Source organism: Bubalus kerabau, chromosome 22, assembly GCF_029407905.1.
Source record: "Bubalus kerabau isolate K-KA32 ecotype Philippines breed swamp buffalo chromosome 22, PCC_UOA_SB_1v2, whole genome shotgun sequence".
In the NCBI taxonomy this organism is placed as follows: domain Eukaryota; kingdom Metazoa; phylum Chordata; class Mammalia; order Artiodactyla; family Bovidae; genus Bubalus; species Bubalus kerabau.
Window position 1 is genome coordinate 53557514 of NC_073645.1, and position 24987 is coordinate 53582500.

General features: G+C 53.0%; 1 protein-coding gene across 1 annotated transcript in view; it reads right to left on the reverse strand.

Annotated features, from left to right (window-relative positions):
• The window catches only part of CFAP46 (cilia and flagella associated protein 46), a 99983-nt gene that overhangs the window by 23450 nt on the left and 51546 nt on the right, over positions 1-24987 (reverse strand). Inside the window, exons 26-39 of the mRNA XM_055560336.1 lie at positions 24889-24987; positions 23867-24050; positions 20604-20793; positions 19625-19842; positions 18200-18367; positions 17456-17605; positions 14310-14458; positions 13371-13469; positions 12335-12467; positions 11577-11723; positions 9770-9970; positions 9582-9688; positions 8317-8493; positions 7504-7639 (exon numbers count right to left, since the gene is read on the reverse strand). The exon at positions 24889-24987 is cut by the window's right edge and continues 40 nt beyond it. Coding sequence (XP_055416311.1) covers positions 7504-7639; positions 8317-8493; positions 9582-9688; positions 9770-9970; positions 11577-11723; positions 12335-12467; positions 13371-13469; positions 14310-14458; positions 17456-17605; positions 18200-18367; positions 19625-19842; positions 20604-20793; positions 23867-24050; positions 24889-24987 — 2158 coding nt within the window. The remainder of the gene's footprint in view (positions 1-7503; positions 7640-8316; positions 8494-9581; positions 9689-9769; positions 9971-11576; positions 11724-12334; positions 12468-13370; positions 13470-14309; positions 14459-17455; positions 17606-18199; positions 18368-19624; positions 19843-20603; positions 20794-23866; positions 24051-24888) is intronic.

Genomic DNA, 24987 nt, shown 5'->3' on the forward strand with positions numbered 1-24987 from the left:
CTCTCTGCAGGCTGTGTCCATCCTGGGAGTTGTTCCGTCGCTCAGCCATGTCAGACTCTCTGCGACCCCACGGACTGCAGCGCGGGGCGCGGTGAGTCCCTTCACACGGATGAGCTGCACTCTGCCGAGGCCATCTGCCCGCCTGCTCCCACACCCCCAGTTTGGGGCTGTGGCAAAGAGCCCTGAAGTGAGCGTTCGCACACGCGTCTGTGTGGGGCACACGCCCAGGAGCGGGGTGGCTGGGCCACACGGGGCCGTGCCTTCGCTCTTCACGAAACCGCCAAACCGTTCCCAAGGTGGTCGCCCCTGCTGTCCCCACTGGCAGCCCAGGGGGCTGTCCCAGTGTCTTACGTCCTGATAACATTTGGTGCAGTTGGTCCTTCAAGTTGGAGCCGTGTTAACAGTTGTGTGGCGGTTTTTCCGACTCACTAATAAACTTGCCGTCTTTTGTGATTATTTACCATCCACGTATTTTCTTTGAAGAAAGGTCTGTTCACATGTTTAGCCCGTTATTATTGGGTTACTTATGTCTATTTTGAAAGTTCTTTACATTAATATATTCTAGATACAAGACCTTTGTCAGATAAATGATTTGTAAATATTTTCTCCCAGTTGGCAACTTGTCTTTGCATTTTCTTAATGGTGTCTTTTGAAGAGCTGAGTCCAATTTATAAAATTTTTTTTGATGGATTATGATTTTGGTCTCATGGGTAAGAAAGATTTTGGTCTCATCTGCTAAACTTTAAGGCTGCAGAGGCATTTTCCTATGTTTTCTTCTAAAAGTGTCACAGTTTCAGCTCTTACATGTAGCCCTGTGACCAGTCTTGAGCTGGTTCTTACACGTAGTGTGAGGTATGAACGGAAGGGTAATTCTGGGGGATGGACGTCCAGTTGTTCCAGCAGCTTTGTTTTAAAGGTGAGCCCTTCTTCACTGAACTCTCTTTGCACCTTTGCTGAAAGTCAGTTTTCTTTCTGTATGCATGTGTCTATTTTTACATTCTCTATTATGTTCCACTGATGTGTAATTTTACATTAAAGCCACACTATCTCGATTCCCATAGCTTTACGGTTTAGTTCAGCCGCTCAGACGTGTCTGACTCTTTGAGACCCCGTGGACTGCAGCACGCCAGGCTTCCCTGTCCATCACCAACTCCCGGAGTTTACTCAAACTCATGTCTATTGACTTGGTGATGCCATCCAACCATCTCATCCTCTATCGTCCCCTTCTCCTCCTGCCTTCAATCTTTCCCAGCATCAGGGTCTTTTCCAACAAGTCAGTTCTTCATATCAGGTGGCCAAAGTAGTGGAGTTCCAGCTTCAGCATCAGTCCTTCCAATGAATATTCACAGTTGGTTTCCTTTAGGATGGACTGGTTGGATCTCCTTGCAGTCCAAGGGACTCTCAAGAGTCTTCTCCAACACCACACTTCAAAAGCATCAGTTCTTCAGTGTTCAGCTTTCTTTATACTCCAACTCTCAGATCCATACCTGACTACTGGAAAAACCATAGCTTTGACTAGACGGGCCTTTGTCGGCAAAGTAATGTCTCTGCTTTTTAATATGCTATCTCATTTCAGTTCAGTCGCTCAGTCGTGTCCGACTCTTCTCGACCCCATGAATCGCAGCACGCCAGGCCTCCCTGTCCATCACCAACTCCCGGAGTTCACTCAGACTCACATCCATCGAGTCAGTGATGCCATCCAGCCATCTCATCCTCTGTCGTCCCCTTCTCCTCCTGCCCCCAATCCCTCCCAGCATCAGAGTCTTTTCCAATGAGTCAACTTTTCGCATGAGGTAGCCAAAGTACTGGAGTTTCAGCTTCAGCATCATTCCCTCCAAAGAAATCCCAGGGCTGATCTTCAGAATGGACTGGTTGGATCTCCTTGCAGTCCAAGGGACTCTCAGGAGTCTTCTCCAACACCACAGTTCAAAAGCATCAATTCTTCAGCGCTCAGCCTTCTTCACAGTCCAACTCTCACATCCATACATGACCACAGGAAAAACCATAGCCTTGACTAGACGGACCTTTGTTGGCAAAGTAATGTCTCTGCTTTTCAATATGCTATCTAGGTTGGTCATAACTTTCCTTCCAAGGAGTAAGCGTCTTTTAATTTCATGGCTGCAGTTACCATCTGCAGTGATTTTGGAGCCCAAAAAAGTAAAGTCTGACACTGTTTCCACTGTTTCCCCATCTATTTCCCATGAAGTGATGGGACCGGATGCCATGATCTTCTTCATGTGTAAAATTACACATGAATGTTGAGCTTTAAGCCAACTTTTTCACTCTCCACTTTCACTTTCATCAAGAGGCTTTTGAGTTCCTCTTCACTTTCTGCCATAAGGGTGGTGTCATCTGCATATCTGAGGTTATTGATATTTCTCCCGGCAATCTTGATTCCAGCTTGTGTTTCTTCCAGTCCAGCACTTCGCATGATGTACTCTGCATATAAGTTAAACATGCAGGGTGATAATATACAGCCTTGATGTACTCCTTTTCCTATTTGGAGCCAGTCTGTTGTTCCATGTCCAGTTCTAACTGTTGCTTCCTGACCTGCCTACAGATTTCTCAAGAGGCAGGTCAGGTGGTCTGGTATTCCCATCTCTTTCAGAATTTTCCACAGTTTATTGTGATCCACACAGTCAAAGGCTTTGGCATAGTCAATAAAGCAGAAATAGATGTTTTTCTGGAACTCTCTTGATTTTTCCATGATCCAGCGGATGTTGGCAATTTGATCTCTGGTTCCTCTGCCTTTTCTAAAACCAGCTTGAATATCAGGAAGTTCACGGTTCACATATTGCTGAAGCCTGGCTTGGAGAATTTTGAGCATTACTTTACTAGCGTGTGAGATGAGTGCAATTGTGCGGTAGTTTGAGCATTCTTTGGCATTGCCTTTCTTTGGGATTGGAATGAACACTGACCTTTTCCAGTCCTGTGGCCACTGCTGAGTTTTCCAAATGTGCTGGCATATTGAGTGCAGCACTTTCACAGCATCATCTTTCAGGATTTGAAAGGTTGGTCAAAACTTTTCTTCCAAGGAACAAGTGTCTTTTAATTTCATGGCTGCAGTCAACATCTGCAGTGATTTTGGAGACCAAAAAAATAAAGTCTGTCACTGTTTCCACTGTTTCCCCATCTATTTGCCATGAAGTGATGGGACCAGATGCCATGATCTTAGTTTTCTGAATGTTGAGCCTTAAGCCAACACTTTCACTCTCCTCTTTCACTTTCATCAAGAGGCTCTTTAGTTCTTTTTCGCTTTGTGCCATAGGGTGGTGTCATCTGCATATGTGAGGTTATTGATATTTCTCCTGACAATCTTGATTCCAGCTGTGTTTCTTCCAGTCCAGCGTTTCTCATGATGTACTCTGCATATAAGTTAAATAAGCAGGGCAACAATATACAGCCTTGACATTACTCCTGTCCCTATTTGAAACCAGTCTGGTGTCCCATGTCCAGTTCTAACTCTTGCTTCCTGACCTGCATACAGATTTCTCAAGAGGCAGGTCAGGTGGTCTGGTATTCCTATCTCTTTCCAAATTTTCCATAGTTTGTTGTGATCCACATGGTCAAAGGCTTTGGCGGAGTCAATAAAGCAGAAGTAAATGTTTTTTCTGGAACTCTCTTGCTTTTTTAATGATCCAACGAATGTTGGCAATTTGATCTCTGGTTCCTCTGCCCTTTCTAAATCCAGCTTGAACATCTGCAAGTTCACGGTTCATGTATTGTTGAAACCTGGCTTGGAGAATTTTGAGCATTACTTTACTAGCATGTGAGATGAGTGCAATTGTGCGGTAGTTTGAGCATTCTTTGGCATTGCCTTTCTCTGGGATTGGAATGAAAACTGACCTTTTCCAGTCCTGTGGCCACTGCTGAGTTTTCCAAATTTGCTGGCATATTGAGTGCAGCCCTTTCACAGCATCATCTTTTAGGATTTGAAACAGCTCAACTGGAATTCCATCACCTCCACTAGCTTTGTTTGTAGTGATGCTTCCTAAGGCCCACTAGACTTCGCATTCCAGCATGTCTGGCTCTAGGTGAGTGATCACACCATCGTGGTTATCTGAGTCATGAAGATCTTTTTTGTATAGTTCTTCTGTGTATTCTTGCCACCTCTTCTTAATATCTTCTGCTTCTGTTAGGTCCATACCATTTCTGTCCTTTATTGTGCCCATCTTGGCATGAAATGTTCCCTTGGTATCTCTAATTTTCTTGAAAAGATCTCTAGTCATTCCCATTCTACTGTTTTCCTCTATTTCTTTGCATTGATCACTGAGGAAGGCTTTCTTATCTCTCTCTACTATTCTTTGGAACTCTGCATTCAGATGAGTATATCTTTCCTTTTCTTCTTTGCCTTTCACTTCTCTTCTTTTCACAACTATTTTAAGGTCTCCTCAGACAACCATTTTGCCTTTTTGCATTTCTTTTTCTTGGGGATGGTCTTGATCCCTGCCTCCTGTACAATGTCATGAACCTCTTCCGTCCATAGTTCTTCAGGCACTCTATCAAGTCTAATCCCTTGAGTCTACTTGTCACTTGCACTGTATAATCATAAGGGGTTTGATTTAGGTCATACCTGAATGGTCTAGTGGTTTTCTCTACTTTCTTCAACTTAACTCTGAAATTGGCAATAAGGAGCTCATGATCTGAGCCACAGTCAGCTCCCGGTCTTGTTTTTGCTGACTGTATAGAGCTTCTCCATCCTTGGCTGCAAAGAATATAATCAATATGATTTTGGTATTGACCATCTGGTGATGTGTGCATGTGTAGAGTCTTCTCTTGTGTTGTTGGAAGAGGTTGTTTGCTATGACCAGTGTGTTCTCTTGGCAAAACTCTATTAGCCTTTGCCCTGCTTCATTCTGTACTCCAAGGCCAAATTTGCCTGTGACTCCAGATATTTCTGGACTTCCTACTTTTACATTCCAATCCCCTATAATGAAAAGGACAACTTTTTTGGGTGTTAGTTCTAGAGGTCTTGTAGGTCTTCATAGAACTGTTCAACTTCAGCTTCTTCAGCATTACTGGTCGGGGCATAGACTTGGATTACTGTGATACTGAATGGTTTGCCTTGGAAACGAACAGAGATCATTCTGTCATCTTTGAGATTCCATCCAAGCACTGCATTTCGGACACTTTTGTTGACTGTGAGGGCTATTCCATTTCTTCTAAGGGATTCTTGCCCACAGTAGTAGATATTATGGTCATCTGAGTTAAATTATTCACCCATAGCTTTACAGTAAGTCTTAAAATCAGGTAACGTTAGGCCTCCAACTTTGTTCTTTTTCAGAGTTGTGTTGGCTATGTTAGGCCTTTTAAATTCCACATAGATTTAAAAGTCACTTTGTCAATTTCTATTTTAAAAAACCCTGCAGAATCTTGATTAGGATTGTAGATAATTTAGGGGGAGAATTGACATCTTAATAACATCAAGTCTCCTGAGCCATGAACTTAATATACCTTTCCATTGATTTAGGTATTGTGTAATTTTTCTAGCAATGTTTTGTGGTTCTCAGGGTACGAGTTTTCACTTTCTGGGTCAAATTTCATATGAAAGTGAAAGTGAAGTCGCTCAGTCGTGTCATGGACTGCAGCCTACCAGGCTCCTCCCTCCATGGGATTTTCCAGGCAAGAGTACTGGAGTGGGCTGCCATTGCCTTCTCCGAATAACATAGGAGAACAATTGTATGGGAGTTTCATATGTATGCTGTCATATTTAATATACATTGATATTATTGGTGTATGGAGATGTACAATTAGTGTTTGTGTACTGTTCTTGCATCGTGCAACCTTGTCAAGCTCACTCCTTAGCAGTAGCAGCTGTATTTTCCTGTAGTTGCACAAGGTTTCTACACAGACAAGCACATTATCTGTGAACAAAGACAGTTTTACATGTTCGTTTCTAATCTGAATGCTTTAGTTTCTTTGTCTTGCCTTATTGAATTGGCTAGAACCCTAATAGCATTCTGGATCGAACTGGTGGAGGACACATTACTATCTTATTCCTCATCTTAAGGAAAAGGCATTCAGTCTGTCAACATGTGATGCCCTTAATCAGACTGAGGAAGATCACTTCTATTAACAGTTTGCTAAGAGGTTTTGCTTTTTTTTAAATCAGGAATGGATGCTGGATCTTGTTAAATGCTTTCTTCTTATAACTCTCTTCTTTCTGGTTGCGCTGGGTCTTCTGTCATTGCACACAGGCTTCCTCTGGTTGTGGCGAGCTGGGCTTGCTGCCTAGTGCTGTGGGCTGCTCTTGCTGCGGAGGCTGTAGGCGCGCACATCGCAGCACGCGGCCAGTGGCTGTGGCACGCGGGTGAGCTGCTCCACGGGGGTGGGATCTTCCTAGACCAGGCATCAACCCCCATCCCCTGCGTTGGTGGGTGGATTCTCATCTACTACACCACCAGGGAAGTCCAATAATGTTTAATTTTTAAAAATATCTGGTGAACCAAACTGATTGATTTTTGAATGTTACACAAGTCCTGGGATCAACCTGGTATATTATCCTTTTTACACATTGTTGGACTTAATTTCCCATATTTTGTTTAGAATTTTTACATCTATGATCATGAAGAAGAACTGTCTATAGGGTTTTTCTTAGTATCTTTATCTTGTTTTGGTATCACACTGACACCAGCCCTACAGAAGAGTTGGGATGTATTCCCTCCCTTTCAGTTTTCCCAAACAATCTACACAGAACTGGCATTATTTTTTCCCTTAAATGCTTGCTGGTATTCTCTAGTAAATTCATATGGGTCTGACATTTTCTTCATGGAAAAACTTTTAACTACAAATTCAATTTATTTAATCAATTGAGGGCTACTCACATTATCTCTCTCTTTTTGACTGAGCTGTGGTCGTTTGTGTCTTCCAAGGCGTTTTCCATTTCATCTCCATTGTCAAACATATGACGTAAAGTTTTTCATGATATTCCCTTATTATATGTTCAACATGCGGGGTCTATAGTGATGTTACATCTCTTATTTCTGATATTGGTCATTTATATTCTTTCTCTCTTTTTAATCAATCTGACTAGAAGTTTATCAATTTATTGATCTCCTTAAAGAAACAGCATTTGGCTTTGTTGGCTTTTCCAGTTTTCAGTTCTCTATTTCATTGGTTTCCACTGTGGTCTTCAATTTCTTTTCTTCTACTTATTTTGAGTTTGATTTGCTCTTTCTACTTTCATGTTGAGGTAAGTGATTTAGGGTTTTTTCCTCTTCTCACACAAGTATTTGGTGCTACAAAAGCTCCCCTAAGTGCTGCATTAGAGATTTCTTACACATTTTGATACGTGCCACCCCCGACCACACACATACTATAGTTCAAAATAGTTTCCCTTCTGATTTTTTCTCTGGCCCACAGTTATTCTGGTGTATGCTATTTACTTTCCAAATATTTGGTCATCTCTCCCGTAGCTTTCTGGGATTTTTTTTTTTTTTAAATCACAACACTTTTTAACTGGGATTTTTAAAAATTGAGGTAAAATTCACATAATGTCCTTACGTCATGAAGGGACAGTAAGCTCTGGACACTGAGAAACAGGTCCACCGCTCCAGCCACGGCTCTCTGGGCCAGGTCATATGCTTCCAAGTACCGTGCAGTTCTCTGCTCTTCGTATTTCTCACTTTGGGCACACAACCTTTATCAGAAGAAGAGTGGCCTTTAGAACAAAACCGTCAAAGCGTCACATGGTCAGCACGAGACGAGTACGTGCAGTTTTCATGTAATTACGATGTATATTTCATTAGTACTCTAAATCTTGTAATCAGGTGTTTTACCTGGAGGGATCCTCTCAGTCTATCTGGAAGAGCGATGGAGGACCGCGCACGCACCGTCTGGAGCTGGCATGCCGGCGCTGCGGCAGCGCTGCCGTCCGGGGGCCGGAGGGCCCCCGCTTCCCTGCCCGTGTCTGAGTGTCCCTAAGCCCTGCAAGGACCCCAGCGGCTTCGGCGACCACAGCTGCTAGCTGGGGGCTCCCAGGCAGCGCGTGGCTTTTCCCTCATAGAGGCTACTTGTAATGCCCGGCCTTTGGTTTGCTGGCTGTGTTTTGAACCCCTGCATGGACCCCACGGTGGGGTGGCCCTGGGTAGGCGGGGGGCGGGGATGGGCAGATGATGGGAGCGGTCGGGGAGGTGACCACACTGCTGGGGCTGGGCAGCTCCTGGCCTCTGAGGTGTCACCTGTGAGGTGGAGTGTGAAAAGGTGTGCATGTCCACGCCTGAGCGAGATGCGGAGCTACGCTCGCGTGCCCTGGGCTGGGCGGGAGGCTGCATCTGCGCGCTTCCCCGGGGCAGGGAGCACAGCGGGTCCCCCCACCTCTTCATGCGGGCCCGCTCCAGCTGAATGTCCACGCACTTCTCCTTATGGCCGATGCTGGCAAACTTCTCCTCGACCTCCAGCAAGCGGTTGTCTATTTCCAGCATCAGAAACAAGTGCTCCAGGGGGTCTCTGTCCAGCTGCTCCTGGACAGCTTTGATCTGGAGGTTCACACACCTGCGAGGGCGGGGGCAGGGGCATTGCTGCGACTGATGGGCAGGGCCGCCAGCCACCACCACCAGCTTGGCTCTGGGAAACCAGAGGGGCACCTTCTTGAGAGCACACTTCTCTCCACACCACAAGCCACGCCCTTTGGTGACAATGCCACGAAGTTAGAAACTAACCTCTCCCCACCCCAGGCCCTCAGCATCCCTCTGAAAATTCAAAATCCCTCTCTTAAAGAACTCTGGGGAAGAAAAGAAAACCAGGTGGAAATGCAGCCTGTTCACAGGTCAAACCTGCAGCTGGGGGTCCAGGTGCATCTGCTGGGGCAGGACCGGGGCGCCCCCCAGAGGTGGGGACAGAACAGCCATGAGGAGCCCTCTCCCAGCACAGGAAGAGCTCAACAGAGAACAAGGGAGTAAAGAAAACCCCAATCAGACGAAAGCTGCGGCGCTCTGGTCGTGAAGCAAAAGCTGCTCTGTGAAGGCGGGACCTGCAAGTCTGACTTGACAGACAGACCTCGGCCGGCTCTGCACGTTCCCAGAAAGAGGCCCGTGCAGCTGGAGCTGAGGCCATGGGAGGCTGCTTTCCAGAAGACCAGTGACCAACCAGGACGACGGCTCAGGGACACACTGCTCATCTGAGCGCAGAGGTTCCTGCCTGGAGGCTGTCCTGCGGCCTCCTGCCCCTTGGGCGTCTGCAGAGAGCTTGATGCTGTGTCCATGGACCAGACGCTCGGGCCGAAAACTGGAGGGGAGAGCGGCAGGCAGACCGACAGACCCCAGGAGGAGGCTGACCACCTGGGGCGCCCCACACTGGCTGTGGGGAGCAGAGTGGCCGGACCTTCCCCAGTCTTAAGAGGCTTCCTGGACATCGAGTCACTCTAAGGAGCTGAGAGTCCAGGGACAAACAAGCCACCAGCCCGCCCAGTCCCGAGAGAGGCTGGCTGCCAAGGAAGGGGTGCGGGAGGCGGCTGCGGACACAGGGCCTTGTCCTGAGAGTCTCTGAACTTCACAGGCTCGAAATATGACTTAGAGTTAATAGTGGAAAGAAGTACACCACAACTTTCATGGTGATTAACATTCTTCCTCACAGAAAGTTACCTGGCCTCCAGGTCTGTGGTCATGAATTCCAATATGGGCATTCGGTTTGGTCTCTCCTTCTTGAGCACGTTGAAGGTGTCTATGAGTTTCTGGAAGAGCTTGCAGACCTGGGGCAGGCCCGGCGGAGTCACCGTGGCCCTGCCACCCTCCACCCGCAGGCCCCCGCCCCGCACACAGCAGCCCCTCACCAGGGTCTCTCTCCTCTCGCCCTCTGCAGACAGGAGCGTGTCCGCCAGGGTCAGGGTGGACTGGTACCAGAACTCCTCACTCCCTCCCAGGCGCTGGGCCTGCTCCACCATCCGCCGAGCCTGCCCGTGCTTCTTCTCCTTGTTGGCGAGCTGTGCCAGCAAGTGCAGGCATCTGGACTGTGCAAGAGGATCGTCCAGCTCCTGCAAAGGAGGTGCGTGTGGACAGAGGATGGGGTGGGGAAGTGGGCGAGAGAGACAGAGAGAGACACATATAGACACAGAGACAGAGAGAGACACATATAGAGACAGAGACAGACACACATAGAGACAGAGACAGACACACATAGAGACAGAGACAGAGAAAGACACACATAGAGACAGAGACAGAGAAAGACACATATAGAGACAGAGACAGAGAGAGACACATATAGAGACAGAGACAGAGAGGCAAAGAGAGAGAGAGAGGCAGGAAATTGAGGTGGGAGAGAGACAGAGCCAGAGAGAGGCAGAGACAGAGCGAAGGCACCATCCGGGTGCCTGCCCAAGGATGAGCCTGCAGGACAAGGGCCCCAGCACTGAGCTCAATGCTTGTGTGTGTTAAGACCTGTTCCACAGAATCTAGGCAGCCCCTCCAGCAGCAGGAGGGCCAGGCGGCCGCCGGGTGGAGGTGCAGACAGTGCGTGGAGCACCCTTTCATGGGTCTGAGGGAGGCTGACTGGGAAGGTCCCGGATGCTCAGGCACAAGCCAGGAGACGGGGTCGCGGTGCCCGGGGCCCGTGGGTGCCGGCTCGCAGCCCCGCCTCCTCGACCTCCTGCACCCCCTCCAGGTCCCCCCGCTTCCCCAGGGCCCATCCTGGCTGCTCCCCTCCACCAGTCACACGGCCGTCTCAGTCCCTCCCCCTGCCACACTGTCCCCCTGGCCTGAGACAGAGAGCTACAGATGTTTCTCTCTCGAGGGTTCTGTTCCAAAGCAAGGGTCAACTTGAACAGTTCTGCAACCTTGGCTCCCCCTCCCAGGGAATAATCCTGAATCCCGCATGGAGACGGAGCTGCCCATCGGGGGCCCTGGGAGTCGCTGACGCTGCAGCCCAGCTGCCCCCTCGGGGAGGGAGGGACACATGGGGTGGCTCTGCTCTGTGCTGGGCCTTCCCAGGGCACCATCCTTGTGGGGACGGAGCCCAGGAAGAGGGTCTCAGTCTGCCTGGGGAGAGGAGGCAGGAGCCGAGGCATCCAGGAGCCAACAAAGGAGGTCCCTCCCGGGGGAGTGGCCGAGCTGCCTCAGGAAAGCCAGCAGACAGCAGGGGCCTGGGAGGCTGAGCCGAAGGCTGAGCGTCCACACTGCAGTGAGCCTTTCCAAGGGGGCCTGGCGAAACCCAGGCTTCCAGGAGACCTCCGAGCGGCCACAGACACCTGCAGGGCCCACACAGAGGAGCAGAACAGAGCTCCAGAGCAGGTTGGGGCCCTGGGACACCGTCTGCCACTGAGAACAAACTGAAGCCCTCGGCCTCTCGAGGGCCCCATCATCCACACGCACCGTGAGGGGCCTGCTCAGAAACACACGCGGCCCCGCAGCCCAGGAGGAAGAGAGCCCACAGCACAGACCCGCTGCAGTTACAGGAAACGGGCCGTAATGAAGCCAGAGGAGCAGACAGACAGAGCATGTGGACAGACCTCCACAGTCAGACGGAGGCTCCAGAACAGTCTTCAGCACAGAAGGTCCCTGCCTCCATCCTAGCAGGGGCCTGGGGGGCTGCTTCTGGGGGAGGAGCCCCCACAGGTGAGGTGGGCCCGGCAGGTGTGGCCTCACCTGGAAGGCCAGATATGCCTCTGACAGCAGCAGCCGCGCAGGCTGGTACAGGTCCATCGCCAGCAGGACTTCGGCCTTGAGGGTCCACAGCAGCGGGAAGGATGTTCCGTCCAGGCCCCTGCCGGTCTCTTCGTTTACCTTCAGGATCTGTAAGATGCGCAGGCCCACGGGGGCCATTTGGGTGCAGGGTGGGCACCGTTGGCGCCGCTGCCCCCGGTCCCGCACGCCCGAGCCCAGTCCCTGCTCTGGGGCCCGTGGCCAGGCTGTCCTCTCGGGATGCCTGTCCCTGCTCCTGGCCAGGCCACTGAGCAGTGCCAGGTGCAGGGGACTTGGCACACCCCGGGGTCCTGGCACTGCCCACCACAAAGGGAGCCCCAGGGACGGCACTGCCACGGTGACCAGTGCCCTTGGAGCACACGTGGGATGGTCACTTCCTTCACAGGCAAGCCCACCGCACGGAGGGCGGGGGCACTCAGACCTCCCAGCTGCTCTGCGCCGCTGCGAGGGACCGCCCTTCCCTTCCCGTTGATGTGGGAGCTCCCACCCCTCACCGGCCACCCCCAGCCTGTCCTCTCTGAACCACAGCTCAGACCCTGCCGTCTTCCCCGAGGGCCGGAGGGGCAGGGACACGCCCCGCCAGTCCCTGGATTTCCCAGGAGCCGGCACAAGGATCAGGAGGTCTCAGCCACTAGGATAGGTCCAAGCAGAGTGGCTGGAGCTGGGCCAGGGGCCAAGCAGCTTCTGCAGAGCGAGGCTACCTTATCCTTTGCTACGAGGGGCTTCATCTCTGCCTGCAGGGCCGAAGTAGGGGGCTCATTCAGTGTTGGCAGATTTTCTTCTAATAGAGGTTCCTTATTCCTCTCCTTTTTCAAGGCAATTTCTTTTCTGCAGCTAATATAAGTAAAACAAGCGTCATTATGCCAAAGAAGAAATGCAACGGCCAGAGCACCTGAGAATGTTCAACTTCAGTAGTAACCAAAGAAATACAAAATAAGAAGCCACAACAAGCAACTATCCACTCACGTGCTTACAAAGTTCTTTTTAAATTCCCCTCGTTTAGCAGCACAGACGACTGCCAGTTTTCCACATGTAGCCCATTCCCTCTCCCACACTGTAGGCTCATGAACCAGCTACTAATTTGACATCCCAACCTGGGTGTTTAACACGAATCTCAGGCTTTCTCTAGCCAGAACTCCAGCCCATCCACAAGGCAGGCCCTCCTTCCTTGCTGGGCACCAACCGCGGAGTCCCGCCAGCTCCTGCCTCCTGGGGGCCCTACCTTCCCCATGTGCCCGGGACACCACCTCCCTCAGCTCCGCCCCACCCAGACCCGTGCACCTGCCCCTCGGCTACTGCACACAGCCCTGTACATGGACATGGGATGCAGGAGGGCTGCTGAGTAATGACCTGCCCCTGGGCCCAGGATACCCCCAACATCCTGCGGTGGGAGATGGGTCCCCGGGCCCCAGGAGATGCAGCTGAGAGCAGGGCCGGCACTGAGCCCAGGCAGAGGGCGGGGGGATCAGTGCTGCAGCGGGGGCTCTGTGCCACATGGGGGGCCCAGGAGGAGGGCACCACAGCAGGGGTCCATGCCACAGTGGGGGCACACACGGGGGGTGTCAGAGCAGGGGACCCTGCTGCAGTGGGGAAGGGGGGTCCATGCTCACACTAGGGGTGTCAGAGCAGGGGGCCCTGACGCAGTGGGGAAGGGGGGTCCATGCTCACACTACGGGTGTCAGAACAGGGGGCCCTGATGCAGTGGAGAGGGGGTCCACACCAGCCGCAGCGTCTCACCTGGCCTGCTCCACGTCACAGATGTAGGCCTGCCCCACCACCTCCTCGTGGTACGTGGCTGCCTCCCTCAACCTCAAGTCGGAACAAGCCAAGGCAAGTCTGGGGGTGAGAGGAGCGTCAGCCCTGAGTCAGGCTGCCCTGGGCTCAGGAGGCTTGACACAGATTGGCAAACGGAAAAAGAACAGATAATTTGAGAATGTTTTCAAGAATCTTTAAAGCTGAGCCAAGTTACTAGGGGAAAATAACAGATGCCGTCATCAGATTTCTCAGCACATTTATAGTCTCGGGGTCTCAGGGTCACCTCCAGAGGTGGAGACAAGGCCCGGTGGGCCTCTGACCCCATCACAACTGCAAACCAACGAGCTCTGCTCTGACTTTTGTGCGAATCACTCTTATTTTGAAATGATTTGAAGCTTCCAGAAAAGTTACACACACACTACAAAGAATTACTGAACATCCTTCATTGTCCAGGTTCTCTATCTACATATACAATAATATAAAAGTTATACTAATATATATATAAATTACGTTATATACAAATTTTATATATAGCTTAGGAGTGTGTGTAAATATATAAAATTACGTGTAATTATATAAAATTTATATATATATGTAATTTTTTTTCCTGACCTATTTGAGAGTAGGTTGAGGACACAATGCTCCTTTATTCTGTTTATCCTACTTCAGCGTGTATTTCCTTGAAATAATGATACTCTCTTAAAAACCAGGTAGAAATTTTAAAATTAAAAATATTTTTGTGTTTAAGTATTTTGATGTATTCGGCTTTACAAGTCTTAGAGACTTTATTATTTATATAAATAGTCAACCACAGAATTAATGTTTTAAGATCTGATTTGTCTCTATATTGCTTTGGGCAAATTTCCGCGTTAGCCATGTAAATGTCTCCCAGCTTCCCTGAAATACAGCAGGAGCACCCACCGCAGGTGGTAGAGATCCTTGAGGCTCTTGCTTTCAACCACGGAGGCTGCGATGAGCACCCCCAGCTGCAGGACCGGGACTGCGAGCTCGTGAAGGAACATCTTCTGCAGGGCCTCCACCAAGTGGTCCAGATAGTATAGACTATATGTCTGCGTCAAAACACAGCAAACATGCGAGGTCAAAGGGTGTGGAGGATTAGGTCCCGGCTCACAGGGCCTCCCCTAGGAACTCTGTCCTTCACGGGCCCACACACAGGGGGTGTTGGACTCCTGCCTGTTGAGGGAGCCACTGACTTGCTCTCTTCCGCCTCTGCTTCGTCGTTAGCTTTCATCTCCTCGTGTGCAATTCCCTAGACTTTTTAGCACAAGCACAGTTAAAGATCCTCATGAGAATAATCTACCTGCTTTCATTCAAATTAGAGTCTTTGTTTTGTTTATGTACCCACGAACTGCTTTAAAACTTCTTATAATGTTGGACTAGGTTTGATAAAGCAATTATTCTTCAGTGGAAAATTAAAAAATATGGATGAACGATTTAAAAAATCTGCTTAAAGCACTGAGGAGTGAACAACTCGGAAAAAATGCCCGGGCCACGACGTGCAAGAAGAAGGGTGTCAGATGTGTGAACCCAGCGTGTCGGGGCTGTGACCCGGGGCGTCGGCTGACGCTGAGGCGGCAGACAGCCTGCGCGGCACCTCTGAGTTTCCTCTGTTGGGTGGAGTTGAGGGCCCACTGAAGCCTTAAGGGCAATGAAGTAAAACAGCCCTGTCACATTCAAGCCCAGTGGTGTTTGGGTGGCCTGGGAAGCACGTGGTTTTTTGAGGGGCCAATAATTGATAATTCCTGATGAGGCCACTCAAGAAAGGGGGTGGAGGGAGACAGAAATATTTATAGACTTAACAGACACCAGAAAGATAATAACAGGATATTAAGAACAACATTATACCAGTAAATCTTATATTTTATATTCACTGGAAGCCTCCTAGAAAAAGACAACCCACCAAAATTACTACAAAAGAGAAATTTAAAAATCGAAAGTGTTCTGTAACTATTAAATAAAGTGGATCCATAATTTAATATCTTCACAAATAGGTCTAGGCCCAGAAGTCTTCACCAGGGAATTCTTCCAAACATTTAAGGAAGAAATAATAGCTAATTTTATACAAATTCTTCTCAAGAAGAGTTTAAAAAAGGAACACTTTGGAACTGACTGAAAGGTCAGTGTGAAGCTGGGAGAAAGATGACACGTGCTCTGGTCTTGCTCCTGGTTCACCACTGAGCACCTAGAACCCCCTCACCCCACCTGAGTTCACGCCCACGAGGGGACTCCTGGCCATCCCTGTAGACCTTCAGGAGGCAGGCCGGCGGCCAGAGGGACCAACCACACGGCAGGACAGTGAGACCCTCGGCCCATCCCCCGATACCTGGGGAGGGGAGGGGCTGGAGGTCAAGTTAGGGACCAACGGCCCACGAGAGGACCGGTCGTGCCCTGTCCTGGAACCTACGTGATCCCCCTACGGGACGGGCTTGGGGAGCTTCTGGGCTGGTGAGCATGTTGTCCACCTGCCAGGAGGGAGGGGCACGCTGGCCCCCAGCTCCTCGGGGACAGAGACTCCCGAGTTTGGGACCCTCCAGACCTGCCCTGCAGACCTCCTCATCGGGCTGTTTGTCCATATCCGTTACAACATTCTTTATAGCAGACCAATGTATCTGCTAAGTAAAGTTTACCCAAGTCTGGGGGCTGGCGTAGCAAACATCAAACCTGGGGAGGAGCCCGGGACCCCAGTTGGTGGCCACACTGAAAAGACGTGCGGTGGCCTGGGGACCCGATGCTCATGATGGGGTCTGCTGGGGCAGGCCTCGAGGGAGCCCTGATCCCTGGGCCACACTGGCCCCGTGCTTAAGTGTCAGAGCCGAGCTCAGGGGGGCGGTCCCCTAGCTGGTGTCCATGGGGGCGCTGGGCACCGGCTGCTGTCGTGGAAACCCAGGCGCCTCGGCTCAGAAGCATTGGGAGCAGAAAACAGTTTGGAGTCGGTGTAACTTCTCACCCCATCCTGACAAGCGTGTGGTGTGAAAGGAAAACTGAACACCAACTTTTCTCATCAACGTGGAGACAAACACCCCAAACAAAACATTAGCCTGTTGAACCTGATGATAAATGAAATGAGTAATACATCTCAACCAAGTTAAAGGAATGAAAGAGAAAAAAATTATCATTTGAATAGATGGAGAAAAATATTTGATAAGAATCTATAGCTGTTTGTGGGGCTTCCCTTGTGGCTCAGCTGGTGAAGAATCCGCCTGCAATGCGGGAGACCTGGATTAGATCCCTGGGTTGGGAAGATTCCCTGGAGAAGGGAAAGGCTACCCACTCCAGTATTCTGGCCTGGAGAATTCCATGGACTGTATAGACCATGGGGTCGCAAAGAGTCGGACACCACTGAATGACTTTTACTTTCATAGCTGTTTAAGCTTAAAACTCTTAGCAAATATAAATAAAGGAACTCGCTTAACCACTGAAGAACATCTATGAACCTCCAACAGCATCGGTCACACGGAGTCTTGCTAAGACCAGGAGGCCTCGCCACCTGTGGTATTGAGCTGGAGGCAACCAGGCAAGTAAGATGAGGCGAGGGAACAGTGTAACAATGCCAAATTAGGGAAGACGTTTGCAGATGAAATGCAGATTTTGCATACACACATAAAATCCAAAAAACCTATGGATAAATTACCAAAATTATCTGGGAGATGAGACAGACACAGAGGAGAAGCCGCGTGCACACAGAGGCAGACGCGGGGGCCTCGCGGCACACGCCTGGGAGCCCAGCTGCTGGCGGAGGCAGGGAGGACCCTCCCGAGGGCCAGGGGGCAGTGCGGCCCGCAGAGCCCTCGATGGCAGCCCAAGTTTTGAACCCGTGCCTCTGGAGCCATGGGGAAGACCCTCCCGCTGCTCGGAGCACTCAGCAGCACCAGACACCCTGGGGCGCAGCTGGACCACAGGCGCAGGGGTGTGGTCTGCGCGGGAAGCATGCGGCACAGGTGCCCGCGGAGGGGCCTGGGGCCCGACACACCCTCTGGGCCCACAGAAAGCCCAGCAGGCAGGACGCGGGGACGCGGGCCTGGGGGAGAGGCGCTGAGTCCACTCACCGGCTTCTGCATAGTTGACGAGTTGATGGTAAAGTCGCTCTGATCCTGTCTGAATACAGATATGACTTCTTCAGGGCAGGCATAGGAAGCCCACTCTTCTAGGCTTGAGGGCAAGTCTTCGAGGCATTTGCCAGGAGCAGGGCTCTGGAACTGCAAAGCAAGTAGCCAGGCTCTGCTTTGGGAGGTGGAGCTGGAGGCAGACACCCAGGGGGCCCCATGGGAATAGAGGTCGTGAGCCCCAGGCAGGCAGCCCCTCTGGGGATGGGTGTGGTGGGGCTCCCTGGAGACACTCAAGCCACAGACGACAGCTGACACCACTTCCCACAGCCACTTGGAGCCTTGTGCCCTGGACATGACCCCCACCCACACATGCCAGCTCAGCAGGGCTGCAGGAAGGAGGCGGGGTGTCTCCTGAAGCCCCAGTCCAGCAGTATGGCCAGGGTTGGGGCAGTCCCTCCAGCTGATGAAGTGACATGCACAGGCCCCCAAGGGATGCAGAGAAAGTGCTGCCCTGCCCTGCATGGCCAGGGCTCCAGGAAAGCAGCTGATCACCAGGGCGAAGCCAGACCCTCTCGTGTCAGCCTCCTGACACCTGGGGCAGGGGCACTGAGGCCGCCTCACGTCCCAGGGCAGGAAAGCGGACAGAGGAACAGGGTGCTCCTCGCCCTTCGAGGCCCAGCCTCTGGCACAAGAACCTGCAGGGGCAGCTGGGGTGCAGCCTGCCCACCCGGAGGGTACGGTCACCTGCTTCGGGTCCCTCCCCTTGTCCTTGTCCTTCTCCTTGTCTCTGATCTTGTCCTTGTCTCTGTCTCTGCTTTTCTCCTTCTCTTTTTTAGGCAACAACAAGTGTGAGCTTGCTACTGCTGAAATTCTACTTTCTGAAGTGGATTTTCCTGCTGTTGAGAAAGAAACCTGTGAAAAGAAATCCAGATTTGCAATGCTAATGTTCGACTGCAGCAGTGAAAGTAAAAGACACTTGCTCCTTGGAAGAAAAGCTGTGACCAACCTAGACAGTGCATTAAAAAGCAGAGACATTACTTTGCTGACAAAGGTCCGTCTAGTCAAAACTATGGCTTTTCCAGTACTCATGTATGGATGTGAGAGTTGGACCATAAAGAAAGCTGAGCACCGAAGAACTGATGCTTTTGAACTGTGGTGTTCAAGAAGACTCTTGAGAGTCCCTTGGACAACAAGGAGATCCAATCAGTCCATCCTAAAGGAAGTCAGTCCTGAATATTCACTGGAAGGACTGATGCTAAAGCTGAAGCGTCAACACTTTGGCCACCTGATGCAAAGAACTGACTCCTTGGAAAAGACTCTGAAGTTGGGAAAGATTGAAGGCAGGAGAAGGGGATGACACAGGATGAGATGGTTGGATGGCATCACCGACTCGATGGACTGAGTTTGAGCAAGCTCTGGGAGGTGGTGAAGGACAGTCTGTGGGGTAGCAAAGAGTCGGACATGACTGAACGACAACAGTGACAGAGGTGGGCTTCCCTCCCCCCGTGCAGATCTGAGGGCCGGTTGAGGACCCTACGGCTGGGCGTGGCCAGGCCGGGAGCACTCAGGGGACTTCCTCCAGGACTCTGGGCCTGCAGATATGCGTGGCTGACCCTTAAGAAGGGTTTGTCAGTTCCGTAAAATGAATTAATGTCTTCAATGAAGAACACACTCAAGTGACTTTTAATGGTTCTCCTAAAAGAACTGCAGGGTGCGGGGGTAGGGGCATCTTGCAGACAAGGATGGCCTTCCTCGTCCTTCCCGCTGCCAAACGCCGATGGCCCTGTTGTCCCCATCACATGGCTGGGGGCGGGGGGCAAACTTGCCCCAAGAAGAGAGGCCTGTCCTGCTAACACTGTCCTGCTGGGGGTCACAGCCCAGGGAGGTTCCTGAGAAGACGAGGCCACCAGGAGCTGCCCTGAGGACCCTGTAGACAGGTGGTAGAAAGGCGGCTATGTGAAGGGGCACAGAGAAGGCTCTGGAAGCCCAGGGGCAGTGCGCTGGGAAGGTAGGTGTTGGTGGTGGTTGGGCAAAGTCGCTGGCCTGAGTCTTGCAGAGGAGGAAGCCCCCTCAAGTCTCCAGAGCCAGGGGCAGGGGGCGCTGGGTAGGAGGGGAGGGACGTGGTCCCAGGAGAGACCAGGACCCCAGGGAGCATGGCAGGGGCCTCACCTGCCAGATGCGGTGCAGGAAGGCATAGGCCATGAGGCAGTGGTCCTGGTGGCCAGCGCCGCTCGGGGTCACCACCAGGGCCAGCAGCGTGTAGGCGCGGGCCAGCGTCTCCAGCTGCCGCACGCTCTGCAGCTCCTGCAGGGAGGGGGGCCCCGGGTTCCCCGGGCCCTCCAGGGCCCCCAGAGTGGACGCCGGCTTGTCTGGAAGACAGGGCACTGCTGGCATCCCCACTGACTGGCCCAGGGCCCGCTGGCCCCCAGCCCGGGCTGGTTCTCTTCTGGAGGGGGCAGTGCCCCCCTCCCAGGGCTCAAGGTTGGCCTCAGGGACAGGCCTCCCAGGGCTCCCCTGGCCTGCCTGCAGGGACACTGGCCACATCCCAGGCTGGGGTAGGGGTCTGGGCTCTGGTGTGTACTTGGAGGCCCCCCGCCCACCATGGTTCCCTCTAGCTGGCTGAGCTGGGCATGCGGACACACCCAGAAGGGGCTGGACACCAAGCAGACAAGCCCTTGAGCCTCTAGCTCCTGCAGACAGGAGGCGGCCCCTCTCCCACCCTGAACTCTGCAGGTCTAGGAAGCGGCCGCCTTGGGGCTGGGAGCGCCGGCCAGCGGCCCTGAGGCCCTCTGCTGCCCGGAGCACCATCCTCCTGGGGGCGGGTCCCGCCCTCTGGTGACGGCGCTCACGCTGGCCCCCGAGTGGGCACCCAGAGCAGCTGCTGAGCGGCCACACCCCCCCCCCCCCACCGCCTCCCTGAAGCAAGTTCTGCTCAGTCCGTCAGCCGCTGCCCTCCCTCATGGCACTGGGCTGGGCGTGCCGGCTGCACAGGCCCTAGTGGACGCAAGGATGGACACCCAGCGAGCGTGGCGGGGTCCTAACCTGGGCAAGCCCACAAGGAGCGTGCCCGGCAGGGGGATGTGGGGACAGTGGTGCCCAGGAGCCCCCAGCGGTGGGTGGCCCGCCGCAAGCCGGAGGCACCCCTCACCTGCATCCTCTGCATCCGCGGCCCCCATGCCGGCCGGCTCAGGGACAACCCCCACGGGCTGCATCCTCAGCAGGATGTCGATCGCCCACTTGAGGTGGAAGATCACGTCTTCCAGAGGGAACTGCTTGTAGTACAGCCACTCGCTGAACTCCAGGATGTAGTCCACCTTCTGCCACTCACTCTCTGGCTTCTTCGGGATCCAACAGAAAAGGCTGGAACACGTGGCAGCCACGCGGCAGCCATGCGGCCGCCGCAGAACCCACCACAGGCATCATGCTCCTCCACTGCGAGAGCAGAGGGTGCCCACCAGGCTCGGCCAGACCGCCACGGGCGATGGGCAGCAGGGCAAAAGCCTGGCGAGTGTCCCCGGCCTCTGCGCCCTGTGGACGCCCCACGGCCTGCCCGCCAGGCCCCCTGCAGGCCCCTGTGCCTCTCCCGCCCGCCCCTGGGGCAATGAAGGCCTCAGGGGCTCCCTGCCGGCCCTCTGACCTCGGCACAGGGGCTCCTCCAGCACGTGGCCCGGAGGGCAGGGGAGGTACTGGGCCCAAGGCTTGCCGGCTCAGACCCGACACTGGTGATCATGCACTGCTGCAGGACGGCAGGCACTGCCCCCTGCCCCTACCCCGAGGAGCCTGCCCGCCCTTCACCTGCTGGGCTTCAGACTGGGCCCCACACCCTGCACCTAGGAGGATGTGTGGCCGGAGGGGCAGGAGTCTGAGGGCAGGGGCAGGCGGCCAGGTGGAGGGGACGCAAGAGCAGGATGGACCAGCCTAGGACACTGTGGGGTGGGGCTGAATGGGGCATGAACGGACCCTGAGCAGGTCCCCCCTTTAGCACGTGGGCAGACGGCGCTAGAGGGCGGCCTGGAAGCCAGGTGACACGTGACCATCAGCACAGAGAAGGGCTCAGATGGGGCCTCAGAATGGCCATGGTGGCCACTGGTGGCTTTGACAGGAGCTGTGCAAGACAGGTGGTGGGGACAAGTGGCGTGGAAGAGAGAATGGTCATCATTTCAACAGTGGAGCTGGGAAGACTAGGAGCCACAGACCCACGAACAGAGCAGGACCTCACGTCACACCAGACACAAGACTGAACTCCAGATGGAGCAAGGACTTAAACATGAGAGCTGCAACCATGACTCCCTTGGAAGGAAACATAGAAATCTTCATGGCTGTGGATTGCACTTTGGTTTCTCAGATACAAAGCTAAAAGCACAAGCTCCAGCAGCAGAAAAAATACATTAATTGGACTTCATCAAGATTATCAGCTTTCGTGCTACAAATGACATCATCAAGAAAATGAGAAAGTAGCTGAAAAGACAAGCTACAGAACGGCAAAAATACTTACAAATCGTGTATCTGATGAGGGACTTGTATCCAAAACACACAAAGAATACCTACAACCCAACGATAACTAAACGCTGGGCTGGATGAAGCTCAAGCTGGAATCAAGACTGCCGGGAGAAATATCAATAATCTCAGATATGCAGGTGACACCATCCTTATGGCAGAAAGTGAAGAAGAACTAAAGAGCCTCTTGATGAAAGTGAAAGAGGAGAGTGAAAAAGCTGACTTAAAACTCAACATTCAAAAAACTAACTAAAAAAACAGATCATGGCATCCAGTCCCATCACTTTGTGGCAAATAGATGAAGAAACAGTGGAAACAGTGGCTGACTTTATTTTTGGGGGCTCCAAAATCACTGCAGATGGTGATTGCAGCCATGAAATTAAAAGAAGCTTACTCCTTGGAAGGAAAGTTATGGCCAACCTAGACAGCATATTAAAAAGCAGAGACATTACTTTGTCAACAAAGGTCCATCTAGTCAAGGCTATGGTTTTTCCTGTGGTCATGTATGGATGTGAGAGTTGGACTATAAAGAAAGCTGAGCACTGAACAATTGATGCTTTTGAACTGGTGTTGGAGAAGACTCTTGAGAGTCCCTTGGACTGCAAGGAGATCCAACCAGTCCATCCTAAAGGAGATCAGTCCTGAATATTCATTGGAAGGACTGATGTTGAAGCTGAAACTCCAATACTTTGGCCACCTCATGCGAAGAGTTGACTCATTGGAAAAGACCCTGATGCTGGGAAAGATTGAAGGCAGGAGGAGAAGGGGACAACAGCGGATGAGATGGTTGGATGGCATCAGCTAGTTGATGGACATGAGTTTGAGTAAACTCCAGGACTTGGTGACGGACAAGGAGGCCTGGTGTGCTGTGAGTCGCAAAGAGTCGGACATGACTGAGTGACTGAACTGAACTGAATTGAATAATAAGTGGACAGACGACCAAATTAAAAAATCTGCAAAGGATCTGACATTTCTCCAAAGACATGCAGATGGCCAACGAGGGCATGAGAGGATGCTTGCTGTTAGCGACTAGGGAAATGCAAGCCATACCAGGATTCAAGTAGTTAGAGAGTCATCACGTGGCCTGGCAGTTCACTCCCAGGTATGCGCCCAAGGGAATAACTGCACACACGTCTGTGCAAACTCCTGCACACGTATGTCACAGAGCTAGTAAGTGGAAGCAACACACAGGCTGGGGACACAACATCCACCCACAGGATGGAAGGCTGTCCAGCCGCTGGGAGTGAAGCCCTGATGTGCGCCTCCACAGACAAGGCCCCAGGAGGGCGGCCGGATCCAGAAGACCTGCCTGCCTGCTCCCATCCTTGTGACTCCGGCTCCCTGGGGCTGGTGGGGAGGTGGGGAAGGACAGGGTGCCAACCGACCTGGGGGTTGGGGGTGCCAAAGTGTTCTGAAACGGACTGAGAGGGGGCTGCACAGCCCTGCAATTTACGAAAAGCTTGGCCAGTGGCCCCCCAACCTGGCCTCGGGAGCCCTGGCCTGGCTTCAGGAGCGAGGTGCAGGGGCGCCCATGGCCACTTGTCGGGGAGCCAGGCCTCTGCTTGACCACAGGAGCCTGTGCTTGGACCCTTTCCCGGGGGACACCCCAACCTGACAGTGCTCAAATCAAGGTGCCTGCCCCTCTCCAGATCTCCAAGTGCATCGAGAGGAACCTGTGTTTTAGCTTCTGGGGGTGCGGGCTGTCCCCAAGGACCCCCAAACTCTGCAGAGCCCTGTGTCCTCCCTGACCCACTGGCCACCCCACCCCACCCCCACCACAGCCTCTCAAGGACCACGTCCCTTGGGCAGGAGGACGGCGTCTCAGGCCTGGCTCTGCCCCCTGCCCCACTCTCCTCCCAAGGCACCGGGTGCCTCCCCAGCCCGAGTGCAGGCCCCCAGCAGCGCCCCGCCAACCTGCAGGGCCTGGATGGCGTTGTGGTAGCAGGTCAGCTCGCCGTGCACGCTCTTGGAGTTGAGGGCCAGGCGCTGCCACATGTGGGCCAGGTACTCCTCGCTCTGGTCCCTAAACTTCTGGATCTCCATCAGGAAGCTCTGGCCGAGCTTGGCCTTCACGATGACCATGTGTTTGAAGATCAGGCTGAAGAAACGTCAGGGAGAAATTAATGCCTGAATGGTAAAAGCCGCAAACATATAGAATGCACCTGAATGGGTGTGTTTGTCCATCTTCCCACTTACAAAGAGAAAACAAAACAAAAGCTGAGTGTCTTGGAGATAGTGTGTTGCACTGTGTCTTGTTAATTTATCATTTGTGTGTGTTGAGTGTTAAATCCCTTCTCTTCTTGTGCTGAGTTCTTGGAAGGGAAATAAAACCACCAGAGGAAAGGGGAGAGTGAAAGCTGTGGGGGAGGCACCCTGGGGGCTGGGGGGGGCACCCTGGGGGCTGTGGGGTGGGCACTCTGGGGGCCTGGGAGCTGGGGGGGCACCCTGGGGGCTGTGGGGTGGGCACCCTGGTGAGGGCTGTGGGGTGGGCACCCTGGGGGCTGTGGGGTGGGCACTCTGGGGGCCTGGGAGCTGGGGGGGCACCCTGGGGGCTGTGGGGTAGGCACCCTGGTGAGGGCTGTGGGGTGGGCACCCTGGGGGCTGTGGGGTGGGCACCCTGGTGAGGGCTGTGGGGTGGGCACCCTGGGGGCTGTGGGGTGGGCACTCTGGGGGCCTGGGAGCTGGGGGGGCACCCTGGGGGCTGTGGGGTGGGCACCCTGGTGAGGGCTGTGGGGTGGGCACTCTGGGGGCCTGGGGGGCTGGGGGGCACCCTTGGGGGGCTGGGGGGGCACCCTGGGGGCTGTGGGGTGGGCACCCTGGTGAGGGCTGTGGGGTGGGCACCCTGGGGGCTGTGGGGTAGGCACCCTGGTGAGGGCTGTGGCATGGGCACTCTGGGGGCCTGGGGGGCTGGGGGCACCCTGGGGCTGGGCACTCACAGGCGGTGCACCGTCCGCGGCAGCACCTGCATGGCTTCGTCCAGCACCTTGAGGCCACCCTCCCAGTCGTCCTGGTCAGCGTGGGTATGGAAGAGCAGC